This window comes from Elgaria multicarinata, chromosome 3, assembly GCF_023053635.1.
Source record: "Elgaria multicarinata webbii isolate HBS135686 ecotype San Diego chromosome 3, rElgMul1.1.pri, whole genome shotgun sequence".
In the NCBI taxonomy this organism is placed as follows: domain Eukaryota; kingdom Metazoa; phylum Chordata; class Lepidosauria; order Squamata; family Anguidae; genus Elgaria; species Elgaria multicarinata.
Genome location: NC_086173.1, coordinates 53,804,982 through 53,828,670, shown reverse-complemented (window position 1 = coordinate 53,828,670; position 23,689 = coordinate 53,804,982). Strand labels below are relative to the sequence as shown.

The following is a 23,689-nucleotide window of genomic DNA, read 5'->3' as shown; positions in this document are numbered from 1 at the left end:
TCTGGCTTGTGTTACTATCTGCTCAGGGCTGTAGTGGAAACATCCTGTGTGTGCGCTCGTGCACTCTCTTTCTTCCCCCAATACAAATATCTTAGGACAAAGGTTCCCAAGGCAGCTGTAATGTGCCCACAATGCATGCATGGAATATATTCTGCTGCTGCTTGGGAGGTTTCGCTGTCACAGCAGGCATGGAGAAAAATGTAATTGGATCTTTTAAAAAGAAGCACTCTTCCAGTAAGGGAGGGAGAGACCACAGCTGTACCTGTTTGAGTGTCACACGGAGCTGTGTCTCAGGCCCATTTGAAAAATCTTATCTTTTCAGAAGCCTGGCCCAGCCCAGTCCTTCACAGGAAATAAATGCCCCATAACTTATCTCCTGGGTATGCTTGCTTGTTGCTGGAGCCTAAAGAGGGGGCCCTATCCTTAGAATTGTAACCTTTGTCCTCATTTGTCTATCACTTCCACTTTTTCCTGAGTCTTCGTTAATCTCAATGTGGCAGGAAGGTGCAGAATCTCCCCTTGTGCATTGTGCCCCTAGAAGACATTTGCCTTAATACCTGTCCCCATATCCCCCCCCCCATCAATTCCCTGGAATAACAGTCATCTTAAGAGTAATTCCCAATTTTCCCTGTATGTCTGTCTTTCCTGCCCCCTAATGTTTCTGGATTCTCTGCAGTAGCATCGTAAAAGCGCACATATATTTGATACTGCCTCCTTCAACCACTGTGAGCACCTACACACACACACACATGCGTATACATATGTATATTTCTATGCTCAAATATAGGTCTGATTTCAGATCAGGAGGATGCAGGCCTTCACTAAACCAGGATGGCTTTTCTGACTGCAACCATATAACCCCAAATCTGATTTTTTAATTTTTTATTGTTATTTACTTAAAATATTTCTAAGCCACCTTTCAAGACAGCAGTTCTGAATCAAAACAGATGTGTGGAAGGGAAGACCACCAGTATGGGAACAATGGAGAGGGGAGACCCAAACAATTTAAGGTCAAATGCATTTCAAATTGCAGAACTCTTTCTGTTGTCCTGATGAAGAAAAGATCCCATGACTCAAAACATGTTAGGCCTTAACACACTGTCTCGGGTGATCCTTCTGAGGTCTCATCTGTGTTTGGTCTTAAGAATGAAGGAATGTTTGCAAGGGTTGCTATTGCCTGTGCAAGTTGGAATGAACTTGTGTGCCAGTCACTGTAGATAGAGCCTTATAGACTGAATGACACCTCCAATGTCCAATCCCCTTTCTTTCTCCTTTTTGTCTAGTTTCCATATGCTGCCCCACCACCCCAAGAGCCAGTGAAGACTTTGAGAAGCCTGATCAACGTCCGTAAGGACACATTGCGCCTGGTCAAGTAAGTTTGTACAAACAGAGGTTTAGGGTACCCTGCCCCCTCGGTCTCAATGGAAGTAAGAAGATGGATGAATAAGTATAAGAGTCAGTTTTAGTCAGGGAGATTTCCCTAGTTCTGAGACTTTTTGAGGGGACTTTGTTTCGACCTGCTGAATCCAAATCTGTCTGTACCACAGCAAAACACTTTGCTGTTGACCCTAAAACTAAGACTGAGTTCGGACGACACAATAGTCAACAGTTGATTAAATAGTCTAATATTAGCTTGTTAGGTCTAATATTAGCTTGTCCTCAAATTTTCATCAAAATTGGTTAAACAGCATGGCTTTAAGGGCAAGTATATGTTGTTAAGGAGTTGACTAGCCATCTTGGGTGCCATCCCTGGTTTTAGGGTCAACACTGAAGTGTTTTGCTTAGGTACAGGCAGATTTGGACTCAGCAGATCAAAACACATAGAACACACTCAAATTCCCCTTATGCTGACTCAGATCATGGGACTGTAGCTCAGTGGTAGAGCACATACTTTGCATGCAAATTTTTCCAGATTCAACCCCCAGCATCCAAGTCGCACTGGTAAAGAACCCTGCCTGGAACCCTGAAGAGCTGCTGTCACTTAGTGTAGAGAGTGCTGAGCTAGATGGACCAGTCATCTGAGTTGGTATAAGCCAGTTTTTTGTCTCCACCTATCCCAATGTTGTCTTCTATGATTTGGCACTGCTTCTGCAAGGCCTTGGTTATTTCCAATCCTGCTACCTGAGAACCTTTTGGGTAGATGTGCAAGGAATTGAAGCAGGGACTTTCAAAATGTAAAGCATATCTTCCTTGGCCCCTCCCTATATCAAACCTTCTGCCAGCATACCAGAGAACTTCTCCACACAAGCGATTTATTGTACGCTTGTGATTGGTCACTCACGGATGTTTGCGGATCCTTTTCATGATGTCGTCAACCTCCGATGCCTCTCCCATCATTTTATAAAACCCTGAAAATGCAGTATTATATGGCAAATGCGCTATAAAACAGTGTCATCTGCTGGTAGTAGAATTGAAACATATGGGAAGGAAATGGCAAGAACAAGGGCGGGGGGGGTGGGGGTAAGAGCGTGCGTATTGTGCTGATTGTTAAACCCGTGAAGGCTGTGAGGGTTTTGCTGGATATAGAGAAGCCTTGATTCTTCAGGTGCCAAAGATATCTTCATCTTACAAACTGGAAATATAAATCCTTGCAATTCTTAAAAATATATACTTAGGTTAAGAGCACTTGACTAGTAGGCTAGTGTTGTACCCTCCTTTCAGTGCTTGGTTATTTATACAGATAAAAGGTGCCCTCTAGTTAGATGTGCCAGAGCTAATTCTTACTTTACTTTTTGAACCTGGGGTCAAAAAAAAAAAAAGAATTTGTGTTTAGATAACAGAAGGCCTGTGTGGGAGTGCAGTTGTGAAGGACGCTTACCTATTGAAGTGGAGATCTGATCCTTTTCTGATTGTAGTTTGTGTTTAAATGCCCACGTCCCATTTCTCCCCCTCCCTGCAATTAAACATGAAAGCAGGAAAGAATGTGGGGGGGGGGGGGCTCCCCACTTCTGTATTTACCCTTGGGAAAGTCAGCTATTCAAACACATAGGTCATCCCACAATTGACAATGACATGTGCTATTTGGCTCTTTAGAACTCTGGTAGTTGTTGAATTTGACTTCAAAAAGTGAAGAGTGAATTAGCTTCCAGTTCTGGGTGGCTGTGTTTTGAAATAGCCTGTTGGAAGCAGTCCATCAGCTGCTGTACAGCAGGGGATATCCGTGTGTAGCTCCTCAAGATTAGGGCAGAGATTAAGAGTGACTGTTTTGGGGAGGAGTTATGCTTATGGACTGTAAGGCTGCTTGCCTCCTTTATATCTACATCTTCCCTGCCTGGCTTTCAGGGTCACTGCAGGTGACAACAGGATTTAGATGGAGCTAAATTCACTCCTGTTGCTGGGCTGGACCTGGGGCCAAATAAAATCCAACGATTTAGAGCTGCGGATTGGAGTGGGGGGTGGGGGTGGGGGGAACTGACCTTGTAAAGACTGTGAGCAGCACAGCAGCAGTAATAAATACTCCCCACATGCCCTGGGCCTAGCTAGCAATATTCTCCCCTTCTTCCTTTGCATCCTAGTTAATGTAATGAACTAATACTGTCTGGAATCCTGATTTAGCTTGCAAGACTGATCGGAGGCAAGGAATATGAGGCCAGAATAGCTTCTTCCTACATTCCCCTGACTTCCCTCACACTGGCATCAAAGCCCCACAGAGACTTATATTGGTTTTATTTCCAAGATGCATCTTCAGGATGCAGCTCAGCCTCTTCTTTCCCAAAGGTGCAGCAATGGGTTGAGCTGCCCATACCCCAATTCTGTTTCATTGTGCTTGAGGTTGCAGCAGTGATGTGTGTGCATTTGTTTGAAAGGGGAGGTGGACCTTGCATGATGTCATGTGTAATTCTGCTTAGAATGTGGTAGCAGCCATATGGCTTGCATGCACCCTCCTAATAGGTGCTGACATTTTGCTAGACTTAGGAAAGATGAGATGTGTCAGAGCAGGTCTGTGAATTGCGTGCATACAATTGTATTCTGGAGTTAAATGTATTAAACTGCTATTGTAAAAACAACAGGTGTCCTTGTAGTATAAGCCACTTAAAGTGCTGTTGGGTGAACATGTTCTCGTTCTTCCTTTGGGATCTCTCCATTCTTGCAAAGACTACAAGCCTGTGATTTTCTCTAAAGAATACAGACAATAGGCAAAGAAGCAAAGTATGCAAGAGAGGCCTTAGTTGATATTTTTCTCTTTCCATCTTGAACAATTCAGCACTTTATCATTTTTCATTAAAAGTCAGGTGGGTAATCTGACCTCTGTCACTTTCTTTGGTACGATTCTGGAATAATTCTATTACACTAATGGAGTTGCCTCCCAATTGATATCCCTCTCCTTTTAACCCCATAATACACTGTTGCTATAATCCTGACTGTTGGTAGCCAGAGCTTGATAGTAACTTGAGACTTGAGTGCTTTTGCAGACAATGTTTTTTGTTTTTTAATTGCTTGTCACACACCCTGATTCGGCACCCATGGTGCCATATTCTATTTCCATGAAATGGATGGGAGCAGTGTGATCAATCTTCCTGAAGCATTATACCAACACAGTATTTACAAATGAGAAATGGCGTATGCACTGCTCTTCCCTGCACTCTTTCCTTCAGGCACAAGGTAGTGCAGGATTGGAGGAACAAAATGCATAGCTTAGTCCTAAAAGGAGGGAAAGGGAAAAATGCAAACTGCTTGCAATATAGAGGCAATTGCTGGTGTTCACCAGGATTTCCCCCCAAATTTTCAAAGGTTAAATAAACATTTACCTGATAGTGGTACATTGAAGAGTACTCTGCCTTTTCAAGTAGAAAAAATAAATAAACAATAAATCAAAAAATGATGTACAAAAGAGAAGAGTGGATTTTTTGTCATAATGTCATGGATACTAGCCAGTAGGTACACCACAATCAACAGCAGTGAAAGTGGGAATGAAAAATCACATTTTCCTAGCAAATCAACATTATAGTTTTAGTATTGGGGAAAGTGTAATTTCTAAAAAATGAAATTCCCAGAGATAGAGCAATAGGAACGTTAGTATCTGCCTTATATTAAGATAAACTATTGGTCCATCTACCTCAGTTTTATCTACGCAGACTGACAGCAACTCCCCAGGTTATCCATTAGGGATCTTTCTCAGATCTACCTGGAGGTGCTGGGGATTGAACCTTGGGATCTTCTGCATGTAAACCTTATGCTCTACCACTGACTTATGGCTGTTCCCTCAAGGAGCATCATTTGGATCATATACAGTGTCTTGAGTCACCCCTGCACATTCCTTGTGTGATCAAAAATAATCTGGAAAGGGCCTTGAATGCTTAGAGATAAAGCTTGTTAACTATCAAGTCTGGGTAAATACATGTGTTAGCAACCAAAGGCCATTAAAAATGCTAGATTAAGAAGTGGGTTCAAGAGCTATATTATTATTATTATTATTATTATTATTATTATTATTATTATTTGCATTTGTATACTGCCTCATAGTCGAAGCTCTCTGGACAGTTTACATAAGTATACTTAAGTATGTCACATTGAAATCAGTAAATAATTCTGAATCAGAATTGTGATTGTGCTATTCATTTGTTTTGACAAAATCTAGAGGGCCTCCAACAGGGGCTGGCAAACAGTAGGGTTGGGAGGACACATAGAGGATCTTGTCTTAGGGCAGAGGATTGGACTTGATGTTCCTTTCTGGTCTATGACTGAGACTCCAACAAGAATTGAATATACTTAGGGGATCAGTCAGTCAAATGCATGGAAGTAAGGATGAAAACAAACAGTATCAGACATTGAACATCAGCATGATATCCTGAGAATTGCATGAGAGCAGAACACCTTCATATAATGTTTGTTTTCTTATTTTTAAATACTGTGTTTCTTAAACTTACAATATAATGACAGTTATCTTCCTGTCCCACAATGAACTATCAATCTATCCTTTATCTCTGATATCATCTGCTCCTCCCTAGCTCAATCCAACTGACCCAAAACCAATTCACAAGAGGAAGGGAGGTTAGAAAAGAAAAGCAGAGCATGTTGTCAGCTCATTCAAAGACTGTATGGTATCTCAAATGCATCAAACCTTCTAAAATAGCTTTGGGACTTGTTGTCCTGCCTGTCTTGTGGAAATACTAGTATACTTTCCTTTGGACATTCTTGTAATTGATGACAACAATCCTTATGAAGCCAGTGCCCATTCTTGCCTACGGTTGTTATTTTGTTTTTAATGCAAGAAAACATCTGCGACACGCAGAAGAGAGATGACAAGTCACAACTTGGACATCTTGGGCCCTTTCATTTGTTGTAAATTCAAGTGCTAGATTAATTTATCTCTGTCTTGATCTACCAGATGCACAGAGGAAGTGAAGACTCCAGGAGAGGAAGTCAGCAAAGCAAAAGTCCATTACAATGTGGAGTTCACATTTGACACGGATGCACGGGTGGCTATAACAATTTATTATCAAGCTACTGAAGAATTCCAAAATGGAGTAGTGAGGTAAATAAAAGCAAAGCTGGAGACAGGAGCATAAAACCCTGTCGAGAGTGTGTTGCTTAATACTAGTATGTTTGAAGGCTTTCTGCATACTCAAAAGAGGTGTTCAAATGAGCTCCCCCTACACAGATATCCAATGGGAGGAGGAGGGAGATGCTGCTGGCTCCGCGCCTTGACATCCATGTGCTCAGAGTGACATTTGAAAGGGGAGCCTACTCACATGAATGTACAGCTGTAGCTGTACACATGTAGGCTCGCCACACAATTGGGAACTCTGCATGATCAGGATTCCATCCTCTGTGTGTGTGTGTGTGTGTGTATGTGTGTGTGTGTGTGTGTGTAGAGTCTACATGTACATACTCATTTTTCAAACGTGTTGAATGTGTGGACATTCGAAAAGGGCACAGCATTGAGGGTACACTGCCCTGCTTCCCCTGTTGGTGCTGGATGTATGCATGGAGAGGGTCATTTGAACGCCCCTAAAGAAAGTGGGATCCTCCTGTTTGTTTATTAGCATTTATGTATCACCTTATCTGCTAAAAAGCCAGTAAGGCAGTGTACTATATTTTAAAACATTAAAACTGTAAAACAATAAAAACAAGAACATTAAAAATGGTAAATCATTAAAACTAGACATATTCAAATGACCTTTTCTACTCTTTACACCCTTTCTAAAAGCCAAGTTCAAATGTGTGAGTTGTATCTAATGTCAGTTTTACTTAGAAATGAATGAGACTTAAGTTAGACTGATACTGGATACAATCTCTTGTTTAATCTTCAGAACTTGTACTTCTCATGTAGGCTACAGTGAGGCTAAGTGAGTTGGGTACAGAAGAGATGAGGCTGCAAGCATGGAAAGTTCAGGCAGGGCATCAACATGGAACAACAAGGACAAGTAAATAGCGATATAGAAGGCAAAAGGAAAAGCAGGCATTCGGTCCCCAAGTGGGCTATTAACCTCTGCAGTCTATTCCTTCTCCCAGCACATACAGTGACTCATCACAAGGTTTTACAACAAATCACTTTACAGCAACAGAAAAACAAAGTGGCTTGTGGTAAAGCCCATGTGATGAGCCGCTGTACGTGCAGAAAGAAGGAGTTGAGTAGATACGAGTTAATAGCCAGTCAAATTCTGAAAGATGGCCTCAAGAATACTTTTAGCAATTTGAACTAAAAAGTCTCAGGATCGTGGCAGCCTGTGACAAGGCCAAATTGAGCCTGGAAGGTCTTTTGACAGCATGCACTGATTTCAGCATGGAATGGCTTTTGATATGTCAATGCAGATTCTCAAGAAAGCAGTATCAAAGTAGTATTCCAAAAGCCACTCTGAGCTGGGTTATGCAGATGCTGCCAAGATGAAGATGAAACCTCAGGTAAAAACATTCATCTGGCTGCCTGGACAAGAAAGTGCTTTCTAGCCAGTGGAAGGTAGTTAAAGAGGGGGCCCTCTTGAGTTGTAATCCACAACTTAGAATGCCGCATGCTGGGAAACAAGCATAATAAACACATGTTCCGTGGTTATTCACTCTGCATCCTCCTCCTTTTTGTGGTAGTTACATCCCCAAAGACAACAGTTTGCAGTCTGAGACTGTCCATTACAAGCGAGGAGTCTGCCAGCAGTTCTGCCTCCCCTCCCATACTGTGGATCCCTCAGAATGGACTGAAGAGGAGGTAAGGTGAAGTGGGCTTGGAAATGGAGGGGAGTTAAAGGAAATCGTCCTTAGTAAGCCACCAGCCTCTTAACACTCATGAACTACGGGAGTCTGGGAATTCTGCACAGAATCTGGTTCTTCTTTGAAAGCGGCATATATCATACTGTTGAGGAAAGTCATGCACATTTGTCTTTTTTAGTTATTTTAGCACAGGACCTAATAACTTTAGATGGTCTATAAAGAGAAGGTTGTGGTTTCAAGGTACAATCCTGGCTTTGGGAGTGTTTTTGTGACACACAGTACAGCTTTATTCAAGGGTAGCTGGGTTGGGCAGCGTGGAAAAGATGAGCAGGGACAAAAAGGTGGAAGCTCAGGCCCTTTCTACACCTAAGGATTATCCCAGGAAAATGGAGGGATCGTCTCTGCCTTCTCCCGGGATCCCTTGTGTGTCATTTGCATGCACAGGGATGATCCCTGGAAAAAAAAGGCAGGTGTAGAAACAGCCTCAGTTTCTTTTAAGTGTATTGGAAAGGCAGAGCACGGAAGGAGGGAAGGGGAAGCAAGGTTCACACCCCCAACTTACGGCCTCAAAGGAGATTGCTTGGGCCCTCCAAGAGGATTGCGGTGGACTTCGGCAAAATGACTACAACATGTTACGTGAAATGCATAGCATGCAGCTCCCCTTCCTGTCTTTATTTTTACTCAACGGTAAATCGAATACAGATGAGCAATTGGGGAGGGGGAATATCATTCTTCCCTCCCCGGCCCTGGACCCTCCATTAAGTTCAAAAACACACACAACAAAAACATTGGTGCCTTTTTACTATTGGTAACTGCTGTACAGCAAAGATTTAGCAAGGAGAGGGTCACAGCTGGGAAGGGAAGGATTAAACTCCCCTCTCCCTATGTACTGTAATCCCAATTTAAATTGAGTTTGGTGCTTACTTTTGGGTAAAAACAAAACAAAGGTAGCTGTGCATTATGTATTTAATGTGACCTGTACTTAGTCTCATAGCCACTCGTTCTTAAGTTGTACATTCAATTCATAAACTCTCTCTCTCTCTCCTGCATTTTTATGCCAGCTTGGCAACTTTCGCACAGGGAAATAAACACTGCAAAAGAGACTCCAAAAGTGCTTTTAATGGCCTATGTGAAAAAAAGCACTTGAACCTCTACTCAGTTTTATTGGACAGAATAAACTATTGGTCTTTAAAGCTTGAACTTCTGTGGCCAACATGCATTTTCTCCAGACATTTTCCTCTAAATGCTGAATTCTGTGAGGGCTTGCAGTTGCAAAATGGCAAGCTCTTTGATCTCGAGCCTTTAGATATATCTTGTTGGCGCAGTAGGCCACTTATCTGGCAAATGTGGATCAGTGTAATAATTCTACTGATCTAACTGGTTTTTTAGCCTAATACTACGTCGGTTTCGCTTCTTCTTGTTTTTTACAGCTGGGCTTTGATCTGGACCGGGAAGTCTATCCCATGGTGGTTCTTGCAGTGGTAGATGAAGGAGATGGTAAGGGACGTTTAAAATTAAGAATGCATATTTAACATGGATGCCCAAATTGCTTACCTTGCAGATTGTCACCATACTTTTATAACACCGCTTCTGATTAAGTAACCACATTCTACATATATATTGGATGCCCTATTGACAAGCATTAGCAAAGAAATACACCCTGAAAACTGTCTGTAACAAACTATTTCTTCATATTTAATTGATATTTTATTTTTTGCCAAGTTCAACCACCCCTGTCAAAGAATCAGGTAGTGGTGGGGGTTGGGAATTGCTATCTGCATACAGGTTTTTATGCGCATGTGTGAATCACACACACCCTTGTCGGTTTTTGTGTCTTGCAGAGCATATGGGTCATTGCCATGTACTCCTGGCGACTTTTGAGAAGGTGAGTTTTACTGTTGATCTCTTGTCCAAGCTAGCTTTTATGCATAGTACATGGGTTCAAGGGCATGTCTACACAAAGGGTTTGCCCTGGGGTGGATTTGCAGTAGCGGCAGGTCATTTACATGATGCAGCCGCCATTGCGAAGCCATCCGGGGGCAAACCCATGAAACTCCACTGAAAAAAAGTCGGGCACTTACCCCAGCTTTTTTGGCAGCGGAGGCTTGTCACGGCCCATGGCGCCCCCTGATTGGTCGCCATGGGCTGGACAGGAAAGGGGGCAGACCCATTCCCCTCCTCCCCCCCACCCCCGTGCTAAATAATTAAAAAACGGAGGGGAGAGGAACGAGGCCCATTCCTCTCCCCTTTAAAAAAAAATATTATCTGTATCTGCGCAGCTGCACAGATACAGATAATAAAAATAAAAAATGGGGTGGGGAAGGAACAGCCAGCCAGAGGGAGGTCAGAGGGAGGAGAGGTGGTTCGGGCGCCCAGCATCCCTCTCCTCGTCCTCCTGTGGCTGCCTTGTCCTGCCCCATAATAATGGCATGATTATTTCAAAGCACTGCAATGAAAGGGAGCCTCTGCCAGCAGCATGATCCTATTTGTGTGTACTCAAAAATAAGCCCCATCCATCAAGATCGTTCATAATAGGCAGTAAGCCTCATTGGACACGATGCGAATTACTTCCAAGTAAACGTGCATGTTCCCTGACGTCTTTTGACACTTTCCTATGTATTTGTCCCATCCATGAAAGATTCTACCGGCCTGCAAAAGGGAACCAGCTGTCTCTACACAACCATGAAAATGGGCCTGTTGTAATCCGCTGTGGGGAAAGTTCGCACTTGCATTCCTTCCCGTGAAGATGCCGGGAAAGGAACGCAAGTGCGGGAGTCAGGCGCCTCGCGGCGCCAAAGCGCCACCATCAAGACGGGGGCTAAGTTTGCAAATGCAGTTAAAGAGATCACTCTGAGAGCATCCCATGGTGACAGCATAGGGAGACTGTTGAGTTATTTGGGGAACTGGCAGGAAAGGCTCACTTGGCCTGGGATGACTTTCCAAGGCCAGTGAGTATGACAAGGCTGCCCCATCGCAAAGGTCTGCATCTTAGAACAGGAGTGGGAGGGAACATTGCTTTTCCCCAGAACCCACTTAGGTCCACACTCCACCCCTGCCACCTCCAAATTTGCCATGACAGTGGTGATTATGATGGGAACCAAGGCCCATGGGAAGTTTGCACCTTGTTTACAAGCAGAATCGTGGTGGCAAATTTAGAAGGGGGTGAACAAAAATGGCCAGAGGGTGCCGCCTACAACTCACATGCCACATGTTGCCCACCTCTGCCTTAGAAGCTCACTGTCAAGTCAGCAGATGCATTGTCTTTTCCATCTCTTACTTGCTACCACATCCAAGAATACAATTCCAGTATCATAAAGAATGCCTTAGGGAGCCACACGAATTCCCACCTCATTTGAACAATGTTTGAAAGGTGGCCCTGTTCCCTGGACAACGTTGACCTCGATGGCAGAAAGAGAGAAGGGGTGGAACCTGCCCACACACACACACACAAAAGCAGAGCGTCTCCAACAAATTGGAGGTGACCCAGAAATGGTGGATGTATTTGGCAGCTGAAGACATTGCAAGCTTGGCATTTTATAGGGGACGTGGCATTTTTGAATGCTCGTTTGACCCTCAGCTACACAGTGATAATGTTACCTCTGGTTTGTGTGCATGCAGTATGTCCAAATCCCAACGAAAAGGTCATTAATGTTCAAAGTGGTGCATAATCTGAAAACATCCTGTTAGAACCCAGGTGGAAACATCCTAAACTAGTTTATAACGCTCAAGAATCCCTTCAATTAATTGACTAGCCTGCATGTATACCCCAAGTAGCTATTCATGGTCAAGCAAATGTAAATTAATATTTATTTAACTACAAAGTGAAATAAATATAATGAATTGTTGGCTGCTTTGAACTATAATTATCCTTTGTGAGAGCCAGAACAGTGACAAATTATGCTGGGAGAGTAAAAGGGACTCGAGTTAAAAGGGCAGTGATACTTGGATTTCTGAAGCGCATGGATTTTTGAAACTTGGTTTTCTGAAGCACAACATGAATAGAATACATTCCTTTTGCATTCTATTACATGGCGAACATGTTCTTTTCAACAGTTCCACTTCAGTGGGTGAATGCTGTTTCATTCCAAATGTATTCTATAAAGCCTCTTTTGACACACAGCGATGCCGGAGTTCTATCTGATAATTTGTGTCTTTCTCTCAGCATGCTGATGGCAGCTTTTGTGTGAAGCCCCTCAAACAGAAGCAAGTGGTGAGTGTGCGGCTGACATATGGTGGCAGCGGCTGCTTAGTTCAGCTGTACCTTTCCAGGGGAAGCTGTCTGGGGTGCTGGTTAGAAGAACCATTGAAGCCCCCCACCCCCCGGACAGGTATCTTGGGGAGCATTAGAGAAGCATGGGCCATCCAACTGAATCCTATCTCCTAACAGTGCCTATTCCAGAAAGCTTTTATGAAAGAGAAAGGGAAACCGGGATGGTTTGATCTTCTAACCAAAGAAGGTTGGGGTGGGCTAAAAGCATTGATGATGGCATCCTCGCAAGGTGTATTCAGGTGTGCTGAAGCAGACAGTAATCTTTTAAATGGGGAACAATAGAATAGATAGAAGGAAGTCATTTCTCTGTGGGCTCTCTGTGGCCTGTGTTTCTGGAGCTTCTCAACTCCTGTGTTCTCCCATAGAGTCTTTGGCATTAGGTGTATGTGTATGTGTGTGTGTGTTTTAGGTGGATGGAGTGAGTTACCTGCTTCAGGAGATCTATGGAATAGAAAACAAATACAATACTCAAGATTCCAAGGTGAGTTCTGGAGCTGCAGGGCAATTCCCATGTTGGACACAACCAGACTTTTGTTTTTGTAAATGAAAACCAGTCTTGGAGTGCTGCTATCGCAAAATTTTCAGTTAATTAATTTTTAGCATCAACTTGGCTACGGTGTCCAGATTTTGCTGTTTTCTCCCATGTTGTTGTAAACCTGCCTAAACAGCCCTCTCCCTATATTAAAGTTCATCATGGAAATGTTTGAATGTCGATACCCACCCATTATGGTCAAGTAAGATTGCAGGTGCTTTGCTTCCCCATCCAGGTGGCAGAAGATGAGGTGAGCGACAATAGTGCAGAATGTGTGGTCTGCCTCTCGGATGTCCGGGATACCTTGATCTTACCTTGCCGCCATCTTTGCCTCTGCAACACCTGTGCTGATACCCTGCGTTACCAAGCCAACAATTGCCCCATCTGCAGGTTACGTAAGTCCCCGAGCTCACTTACATCTTGATGTGGGGCCAAAGTGGGTAGTCTTCACTCTCTCTAGAAAATCAATAGCTTATCCTGTTCGATCCTCTAACTTTGGTAAATTTAACATTGTGCCATTCAGCGTGCTAAATTTATTTCATTTGTGGTAAAGCTTTATTTGTTGGAGTGTACTATCATTAGAGCATAAAGAACTGCAGCCAATCCTTGCTTCATATCTTATTTCAGTAGTTTTGGTGGTCATTGCCCATTATAGCCCAACGTTTCATCAAAAGAAACCATTAAGAACAAGCTCTGTCCTTGTAAATTGGATGTTTTTGGAAGCTGCTAACATCCCCCCACCCCCACCCCAATCTCTTCTCATGCAGCGTTTCGGGCCTTGCTGCAGATCAGAGCCATGAGAAAAAAACTTGGACCTCTTTCCCCAACCGGCTTCAACCCTATCATCGCCTCCCAGACATCAGACTCGGAGGAGCACTCGGTTAGTATTGGTGTGCCGACAGTTCCAAGACTGTCCTGTCTTTGCTCAACTGGTCTTTTGGGCTGCGAAATGGTTTCTTGCAGAAGAGTCAGGCACAGTGGCTTTCTTTTAACTTTCAGGATTAAAAGCCTTCCCCGTGGCATAGCTGCACAGAGGCTATTATGGGCCAATTCAACTAGTGCAGGGTGTTTAACCTATTTCAGCTCAAGGACTGAATTCCATTTCGGAGAAGCTCTCGGCCACATTCCAGTGGCTGATTCGACCAAAGACAAAAGGGGAGGTTACCACTAAAAATACCTAAAAATACCAGTGTATTTAGCATAAAGCTCTTACTCCCAGTAAGTAAGCCTTAGGAGAGACATTTCAACCCGTTAGAATGGAGAAAACACTGCACAAAAGCTGGGAAACCACCCAACAGTTGATGGTTTAGGGGAAGGGGGTGGAGCCAGGGGAAGGAGGTGTGGCCATCTGGAAAACCCCTGAGGGCCTGATTGGGATCCCAAGTGGGCTGGATTTAGCCACCACACCTGAGATTCTGCACCTCTGAACTAGCAACTGTTGGGGAACCCAGGGAAATGTGCCACTGGCAGTTATGTGGCCACCAAATCATAGTCAGGAGCAGGAAGTCCAGGTGTGTCCAAAGACACTGGAAAATGTATAAGGCAAGTCAGAGCCCAACCTCATTTTTTGCAGAAAGCACGTTTACAGTGTGTATATTGGTGTCTGCGAAGTGTGAAGGACTGCATTTGCAAGTGGAGGTGGCCATTGTGGGAGGGGGCAATGATTTACCATGTTCTCCAGTGCACGTCCACCACATGCTTACAATATATGCTCACCGTGGTAGGGAAGGAGGAGTGTTTCTGGTACCTTCTGTTGCCTAATGAATGGAAAACTAATGACATGAATATACCATCTGACCGAACAAATTGTATTAGGATGAAAGAGAGACAATGTAGTGATGCTTTTCAAGAATGATTCCCCCCCCCACAATTATTAGCAAAATAAGGCATGTACATCTACAAATATGGGTTATTTTCAATTTGTTATAGCAATTCAATTTACTCAATAAATTTATAACAAGCACTGTAGTTTGAAAAGAATATGAACACATCATTTCTATCTTCGTTTATTAAAAATTTAACTTACACCTATGGACTCCAAGTGAGAAAGAAGTAAAGAGCAGTTGGCCATCTTTCCTTCAGATGACTTTGGTATCCTGGTGAAAATAAAGCAAATAAAGGCCTTGAGCCAGAAGCCATGGGTGAGAACAGAGGAACTGGTGGTCTGGAAGACCTCTTGGTGATGGAGGCATTTAAGGCTCTATCTTGCAGTCTATTCTGTCCCAGATGCACCTTCATAGATTGGGATGTTTGTCTCCTGCCATTCTTCTGCATGCCCAGAATTTAGTGCAGATCTTGTATCAATGTAGCAGAGAACTGGGATTCCTTGGCATCTAGGGCCTACTTCACATCGAGAGTAGATGAGGGTTGTTGTTTTTTTGTTTGTTTTTTGGAATATTGGTTCAGCCTCCAGATGGAATATAGCATCATTAAATGCTCCTCAATTATTGATTTTATTTTTAAAGAGCTTTCCACTTAGAAAGCTCTATGTTGGGGAGAAGAATTCAAGCGCACGCTTCTCCAACATATCCCTTGTTGTGTGTGCATGCAGTTTTCCCCCATGGGGAAATAATTCGACAGTGTGAATCTCCCAAATACACAGTCCGAAGGAATATGATCCAAGAACAAATTTACTGCTGCCTCTGCAGTATGAGGGTGCTTCCAGACGGAGGGCTTCTAGCACTACGAACTGCATAACATTGTGCAGCTATTCCTTTTTCTCTCTCTTCCTCTTAATGGATTTTCTGCAATAATGAAATAGACAGAAGAAGCGGTAAGAAAACAAAGGAGGTTTATGAGTAGAAGAACCCAACGTCTGGATCCCCTGTAAAATTCTGTGAATGGGGCACGGTGGTGGCTCTCTAAGCACCCTGAGTGAGCTAGGCCAGATTTTTTATGTTTAGGATAACAGCATGCATTGTATCCTCATGACAATGGAGGTTTATTTGAATAATTGCATGTGTGCATGTGGCTTCTATGTTCTCCATAGCTCTGTACTCGTCTTATAGCCATACAACCTCAATCTCAAATTGTTTTTAGGTGTTTACGTTGTTTTAATTTTTCTATGTTAAATTTTTTAGACTATTTTTATTACGTTGAATTTTGTATTTTGATGAATTGTTGTAAACCGCCCGGACAGCTTTAACTATGGGATGGTATAGAAATAATAATAATAATAATAATAATAATAATAATAATAATATCTTCTTCTTGCCAAAACTTCCCAAGTTAAGAAATCCAAATTATCCAGTCCTGAATAAAGAATGCACATTAAGCAACTTTATGTGAAATAAGCACCTCTTCCATCAGTGTTCTCAGTCTCAATTTTTCCTACAAGTCAGATTCGCTTTGGAAGAGTCTGGAGCTTTCTGTTCTGTCTTGAGCTCCCTTGTGAAAGCTATGTTTGATACTAAGCAGAGCGCCCTTCTCACCTCCACCTCTGGTTCTTCTAGTCTTCAGAGAACATCCCTCCTGGCTATGAGGTGGTCTCCCTCCTGGAAGCCCTTAATGGGCCTCTCACTCCATCTCCAGCAGCCCTTCCGCTCCATGTGCTTGGGGATAGCCACGTGACAGGAATACTGCCTTCGTATGGCAGTGACAGCCATCTGCCTCCTGTCCGGACACTGTCTCCCCTTGACCGCTTGTCGGATTGTGGTAGCCAAGGACTCAAGTTGAAGAAGAGCCTGTCCAAGTAAGTGGCCTGCTGAAGTCTCCTTGCCACACTGCAAAGTCTGGTGGCTGGTATCCTTGTCCGTTGAGGAGGAGGATGGTAATTTTATACACTGCTTCTCATTGAACAAATCCCATAGCAGTTTACAACAATAAGTAAACAATAAACAATACAAAAATAAATAAATAAAAGTATTATATTAGAGATTAGTTCAAAGATAGCTCAGGGCTTGAGAAAAGGCAAAGGTAAACAGATACGTTTCCAGTAAATGTCTAAAACATGCCAGTCACAAGGCCTGATGTACCTCAGAGGAGGGATCATTTCACAGGGCAGGCGCCACCACAGGCCCATCTTTAGATGACAGCCAAAAGTAAAAGTGTAGGCTGCGTCATGGACAACAGAGCCTCCCGTGAAGATCATAGTGGCCTGGGAGGTTGGTATAGGGGGAGATGTTCCATAAGGTGCCCTGGTTCTGGTTGGGTAGGGCTTTGAATGTTAATACCAATACCTTAAACCTAGCTCTGTAGCAGATTGGCAGCCAGTGTACCTCTTTAGCGCAGGTCTGATATGTATGCAGTAAGGCACCCCAGTCAGTAATTGAGCTGCTGCATTCTGCACTGGCGTCTATGTCTCCTGCCCCGGTGAAACTGCCTTTCTGATGTACCTAGCCAGCTGTGAATAGGCACTTGTGTTTTGTATGGTGACTTGTAGCTCTTCCAGAGCCCTTTTTCCCTCCTCCCATTTGATTTATACTAGAACAAGTCTCTATTAGGCTGCTTTTTTTCACCAGGTCAATCTCCCAGAATTCCTCAGTACTACATGAAGAGGAGGACGAGAAGACCTGCAGTGAATCTGAAATAAGGATTTCCAGGAAGAAGTCTCCTCGTCCTCATGAGGAGGTGATTGTTTGTTTTGAAAGGTCTTTGTTCAGACACCACCTCTGCTTCTTCCTCAGTTCCCCCGTCCCTTGCAGATTAGTTGTGTAGAACACAGATTAGGAGGAACAGATTGTACACTTTGCACTTCAGAGATCCTAGGAGTTAAACCAAATGGCTTTGGTAGCCACTCATGGAAAGTAGAGGGGAATACTGATGAAGTTCTTCCAAGTCAGGCTTGGAAAAGAACTTCAAGGGCTCATAAAAGCTGAAGAAGAGCGAAGTTTTACAAGCCTGGAATTCTTCTCAGGTTCAGCTTGCTTCACTGCCAAAAGCTCCCACGTGCCTCTTAAAATTGCCCCTATGCAATGTGATGGATGTAGGCCATTTAGTTACATTGCTTAGGGCCATTTTAAATGGCTAACTTTGGGCTGCCTTGAGGGAATGATTCGAGATCTTTTGGTTTTATTTTCAGAAAATGTCTGATCTTTCCTAGATTAATCTGAGACAAGCTTGGGAGAGTTTGCCTATCTCTAACAGCAAGACTTAACGCCCAGCTCACGCTAATAGTTGCTTCATTGTAAATGACAATATTTTTCATGTTTTTCAGGAATGTGGTGTGACGCCAGAGAGTGAAAACCTTACATTATCCTCCTCAGGAGCAATAGACCAGTCTTCATGTACAGGAACTCCTCTCTCCTCTACTATCTCTTCCCCAGAAGGTACTATAGGAAAGGGTCACTTGCCCTGATTCTTGAGGCATGTCACCAAGAGCCTCCTTGCCAAGCATTTTGAGGGCTTTCCACAAACCCCTGGTCTTGTTCTCCACCATCTTGCTGTCTTTCTTGGCAGAGGGGAAAGTCTACATAGGCTGTGTTCAGGGTCGATGACAAGGGTCAGATGCACATCCAACATGTATACCAGCTCTTTAAAAAATGGTTTTGCAGATGCGTCGCATTGGTCTCCTGTTTTCCTGGAAATTGTGCTAATCAACTAATAGCGAACCATACTGTTGCTATTAGCTTGGGCAGCAGCACAAATAGATGGATAAGTGGATTTATCAGGAGGGTTCGAGCTACAGGGAGCATTCATAAACTGTCCAAGGACACATGCGTGGGAGCCAGATGCGTTATTAAAGCAGCAGGAAGGGGAAAAAAAAGTCATATAACCTAATAGCTCGTTTCAGCACACAACAGAATGAGGAACTGGATTATTCAGGAGAAAAGGTTGGCCTGGATCTTGGGAGCTCGTTAAGGTTTGGTTTCTTAAAGTTTACACCATCTTTCCAGCAAACGATGCTTGAGGCAGCCAAACGTAAAACACAAACCGCAACAACAATCAGCAAACACGTCTCCTTATAACCAGCCTCCTTGACCATGTGTTGCCTGCACCCTCCCCTCTTTCCTTAGATCCCGTTAGCAGCAGCCTGGCACAGTCAGTCATGTCCATGGCCTCCTCCCAAAGCCAGCATTCTGAAATCAGCACTGACACCATGTCTTCCATGTCAGGCTCCTATGTAGCTCCCGGCACGGAGGAAGAGGGAGACATGATCCCATCCCCTGCTGTTGCCAGCGGGATACCTTCAGAAGGAGACGTAAGTACGGCAAGCCCTATAAAGGTGATCAAGGTGCAAGTGCAGGAACTGTTGGATTTGGGGATGAGGGTAGTAGTTCATGTCATCGATGAAAGTCAGCATTGTCTAAGGCAGCCCCCCCCCCCCAGATGTGTTGGGCTGCAACTCCCATCGTTCCCAGTGGCCATGCTGGCAATGATGGGAGTTGCAAACCAACACATCTGGAGGACACCAGATGTTGAAGGCTGATATAAGCATATGTTCAGGGCAGTCAAAGCACTTCATATAGTTCTTGACATTTTCTAAAATTCCTGCACGCATGGGTTTTTTAAAAAGTAATTCAAGCCATTTTTGTGCTCGGGTTGAATCCAGTGCAGCTGAGACACATCTGACATTCAAGATGGCAGTAAAGGTGTTTGTGGCTGTTGGATGTGACCAAGCATGCATTGCCTAGGAGTGACAGAAACTGAGTAAGTGACAGCCAGGCTGACTTCTTCACATACCGATTTGAGGGAAGAGGTAAAAAGCAAGTGAGAGATTAAAAAATTAGGAAGTATGGGGGCTGTTGGGGTTGATACCACTGGTGCAATTTGCCAGATGATCATAGCATGTCCCTACAGGAAACTCACCAGTAAGTCCGAGTCTCTTCTCTTTCCTTCTCTTAGTCAACAACCCCTGTTGAATCTCCAGATGCAAACTTTGTCAGTATCTCAGCAGAGGAGCGAGATGCAGAGGTAAATCTCCATCTCTAAAAGTCTGTTTAACATATGGGGCCTGAAGGGAATGGGTGACTTTGAGGTAAAAGTCGACAGAGGTACTCTTTCTGTACAAACTCTTGTTTTGAGGACCCAAATACTAAGGCATCCAAAAGAGAGAGAGAAAAATAAAGCAGGTTGGGACCAAGGGATAAAATAAAATGTTGTAGTCAGAAAATGCTGTGGATTGGGTAGCTAAGGTTATTCTAAGGAGCAGTAATCAGGTGATGAGCAGGATCCCACGTGGGTCATGTGATGACGGAGGAGTTGATGAAGGAACTGGGAACCACTCAGTGAAGCAATTTGTAACTCAAAACAATGGGATGCACGAAATATTCTGGCCCAATGAGTGAACAGTTTGGCTGGACTAATCTGGATCTTTGTGAGCAGAGTTGTTAGCTGAGCATATTCTTTAGGGTCCTATTGCTTTTTGATGTAGCAGAACAGTTCTTTGCTTGGGAACTAGGAACAAACAGTCCGAACCTCAAGGCCCATGGGCATCAGTGATGGCTTTCTAATGATCAAAGTCACATCCTACTGAGTTTCGCAGAGTGTCTCAGCTTGCGTTCCATTAATCAAGCCTGGATGAGAACGTCTTGTGCTTGGCCCTTCTATGTTAACCACCCTTTCTCCTGGATAACTGCTAGAAGTGTGTGGGAGCTAACTAGAGTTTGTGGCCTAAATGACCACAACTTAATACTGAGACAGAATGGCACATTGACCAAAGGGTTTTGACTATAGAAGAACATTCAAACCTGCATTCCCCCACCTATAATCTGTAATGGCACAGCTCAGCAAAACTCCCATGGGTTTCAGGCCTGTATGCTATATTTATGGAAATTTCTTGCAGAGAAATGACATAGAACAGGGGTGGGCAACTTGCGGCTCTTGAGATGTTTTGGCTTTTGACTCCCATTATTGCTTGCCATTGGCTATGCAAACTAGGGCTGATAGGAGTTGAAGGCCAAATATCATAAGTTGCTCACCCCTGACATAGAAGATAGCTTCTCCACTGTCCGCTTGAAGGTGGGAACCCAGCTCTGATATCTCAGTTTCTGTCTTCCTCAATGCATGAGAAGCCCTTTCTTTTTTCATATTCATGATTTGCCCTCTTTTGTGGCAGGGCAATGACGTCATGGAGGAAGAGGATGATTCTCCCACACAGGAAGATGGTAACAAAGACCAGACCCTTATTTTTTGTTCCCTTTTGGTTCTGTTTCCCATCCTGCTGGCACTGTTCACTGTGGAGCAGAGGGAAGAGCAAGGCTGAGGAGGGTGGACTTCCGGAGAAGTTCAGCTTTATTTGTTGACTGTGCATGTAGTAGAATTGGAGGCATGTGTGTGTAATCTAAAAGGATTTGATGGCTTTTCCAGTATATTTTCAGTATATGTGTTTCACTATCAAAATATGGGGTGTTGTTCTCTCTACATCCGCCTTCAGCTCAGAAAGAGCAAGTAAAAAGGCAGTTTTTAACGTATGTGACATTTTAAGAATGGGTACCCTCTCTTCTCCCTTTCTCCTCCTATCATCAGCTTCATTCCAAGATTAAAATTTAGGGAATAGGTCAGGTCAGGGTCCAGAAACTGAGATGGTGAACACTCTAAAATCATTTGGATGATGTAAACATGGTTACTGTTTCCAACAACAGTCTAGTGCTCTTGACTCATTGTTAGAGTCTTTGGGCCCACATGTATTATGATTGTAGAAGTTGTCATCCGCAAAACCAATGCAAATCGGTGGCAAGTAAAGCATGCCCATTAGCTGAAGGTTTCTGCCTCCTGATATGCTTGCAGAATGGCCCTTAGGTGTTGATCAGGATACTTAATCCTGCATGCTGCTGCTCCGTTGTTGTTGTTGTATACATTGGGGTTAAACCCTTCAGCAGGAGTTGGACCAAATTAACCTATAGCTTGAGTGAACTATAATTTCATGGAACTCTGTGGCATGCCTACCTGTTGATGGAGAGGCTGCGGTCCTTCTCTTTTTCTCGCTTTATACCCTCGGGAGCTGATAACAGGTAGTGGACCCATTTTTAGATAAGGGTGGAATGGCAGTGCTCAAGACTTTGTGATGCTTTTTTCCATGAGTTGGCATATGCCACCTCCTTCCTTCCTCTCTCTCTCTCTCCCCCCTCTCTCTCTGCACCTCTGCCTCCCATGGCTGGAGCCTCTGCTTTAGTGCCATCTGTGCTTCTGAGATTTCAATGGGTTTGCATGCTTACCTCCTACAGCAATCATGCAGTGAAATACTTCCAACACATATTCAGCAGACCACTCCATGAACTAGTTCAGTTGGAGAACTTGACTGTACATCAGTTTTGCTTCTTAGCAGTCAACCAAATAGTTCAGAGAGATTGTGGGTGTCTCTACATTAAGGGAAAAACCCATGTCCTTACCTGGGTTTCTTTTTCTGGAGTCTTTCTGCGTTCACTACGTGCTTCTTTAGACAGTGACCACATGATTTTGAATTGAAAACTTCCCTTCTTGGCAATGCTATTAAATTTGGTGAGGAGTTGTTAGAGAGAGAGAGAGAGAGATGCTCACAACTTTCAGTTTTTCTTTTACAATGAGCAGTATGAAGATTTGCTGTTGCAGGGTCTTTGCTCTTTTTGAGTCTAACGGTAAAATTCCTATTCATTTTCTTGAGGGTATCTATAAGTCCTGTATATGTATGTATGTATGTGTGTATGTTTGGCTGTGTGTGTTTTTTTAAATGGCAGTCTCTAAATTTAATGTAAAATAATCGTTAACGGGCTTCCTTTGTGTACAGCTTGTTAAAATTAATGCAGCTGTTGGTTAGGTCAAAGCATCTTCACAAGTGGTACGGTCTGAAATGCATGACTCCTGAATGTCTGTTGGCCACTACAGAAATGTGGGAAGCAGCCGTTTTAAATATGCATTTGGCTCAATTAGTTTTCTCATTCAATTTAGAAAGGTGAGAAGTTCAAGAACTGTAGTTAGCAATTTGCACGTACTGGCAACTGGAGCTATTATTATTAGAAGTGAAAATGCAGTGCAATGACAAACCTATGAGGAAAAGATCTGCTTTGGATGTTACTGAGGGAGCGCAAGGCAATCAAACCTTCTGCTTGCGACAAGAAGCTGTTCACATCCAAAGCCTCTCAAAGCAGGCAGGTGTGTTGTATCGGTTTCCTAGTAGCGTAACTCTCATGGCATCCCTCAAGGAATCCTGGAAACTGTCGTTTTTGTGAAGGTGCAGTGAGAATTCTCTCCATAGTCCCTGCTCATAAAACTACCATTCTTAGGACTGCCTAGGGAGATGGTTGTGCCCAGGGCAGTACCTAGGAACATAGGAAACTGCCTTATACTGAGTCAGACCATTGGTCCATCTTGCCCAGTATTGCTGACACTCTGGCAGCATTTCTTCAGGGTTTCAGGCAGGATTGTTTCCTTGCCCTACACAGAGAAGCCGGGAATCAAACCGGGAATCTTCTGCATGCAAAGCATGTGCTCTATCACACTGAGCTACAGCCCCTCCTTCCAATGACAGTAAGAATGCTTCTGTTTTAAAAGAGAGAGGTTTTGTGATGTTGCAGCTGCTGGGAAGGTAATAATTTATTGGGCCTTTAAATTAATTAATGTTTGGGTTTTTTTTAATCATTCATATGATTTCTTCCAAGGGGTTCAGACACTGGCCAGAGACCTGCAAAAGCAAGAACTGGTGACAGTCTTATAAAGCTGTTTTCTTTAGCTTTCCCATGCTGATCTATAACCTGCCTCTCTGTGCCTTTTAAGACAAGATTCAATGTCCTCCCATATCCCATATCCTCATTAGCAACAATTGTCTTGAAATGAGAATGAAAATGGAGGCGGTTAAGGAAACCAGTTAGGATGGCTAATGCAGATGC

The 23,689-nt window shown here is 43.5% G+C and overlaps 1 protein-coding gene across 1 annotated transcript in view; it reads left to right on the top strand.

Moving 5' to 3' along the window:
- RNF157 (ring finger protein 157) overlaps positions 1-23,689 on the top strand; it is an 85,499-nt gene that overhangs the window by 50,951 nt on the left and 10,859 nt on the right. Inside the window, exons 3-17 of the mRNA XM_063120332.1 lie at positions 1,284-1,372; positions 6,329-6,475; positions 8,026-8,143; positions 9,576-9,642; positions 9,987-10,030; positions 12,308-12,355; positions 12,825-12,896; positions 13,183-13,342; positions 13,715-13,827; positions 16,400-16,638; positions 17,408-17,516; positions 18,103-18,214; positions 18,902-19,086; positions 19,731-19,799; positions 20,944-20,992. Of these exons, the coding sequence (XP_062976402.1) occupies positions 1,284-1,372; positions 6,329-6,475; positions 8,026-8,143; positions 9,576-9,642; positions 9,987-10,030; positions 12,308-12,355; positions 12,825-12,896; positions 13,183-13,342; positions 13,715-13,827; positions 16,400-16,638; positions 17,408-17,516; positions 18,103-18,214; positions 18,902-19,086; positions 19,731-19,799; positions 20,944-20,992 (1,621 nt within the window). The remainder of the gene's footprint in view (positions 1-1,283; positions 1,373-6,328; positions 6,476-8,025; positions 8,144-9,575; positions 9,643-9,986; positions 10,031-12,307; positions 12,356-12,824; positions 12,897-13,182; positions 13,343-13,714; positions 13,828-16,399; positions 16,639-17,407; positions 17,517-18,102; positions 18,215-18,901; positions 19,087-19,730; positions 19,800-20,943; positions 20,993-23,689) is intronic.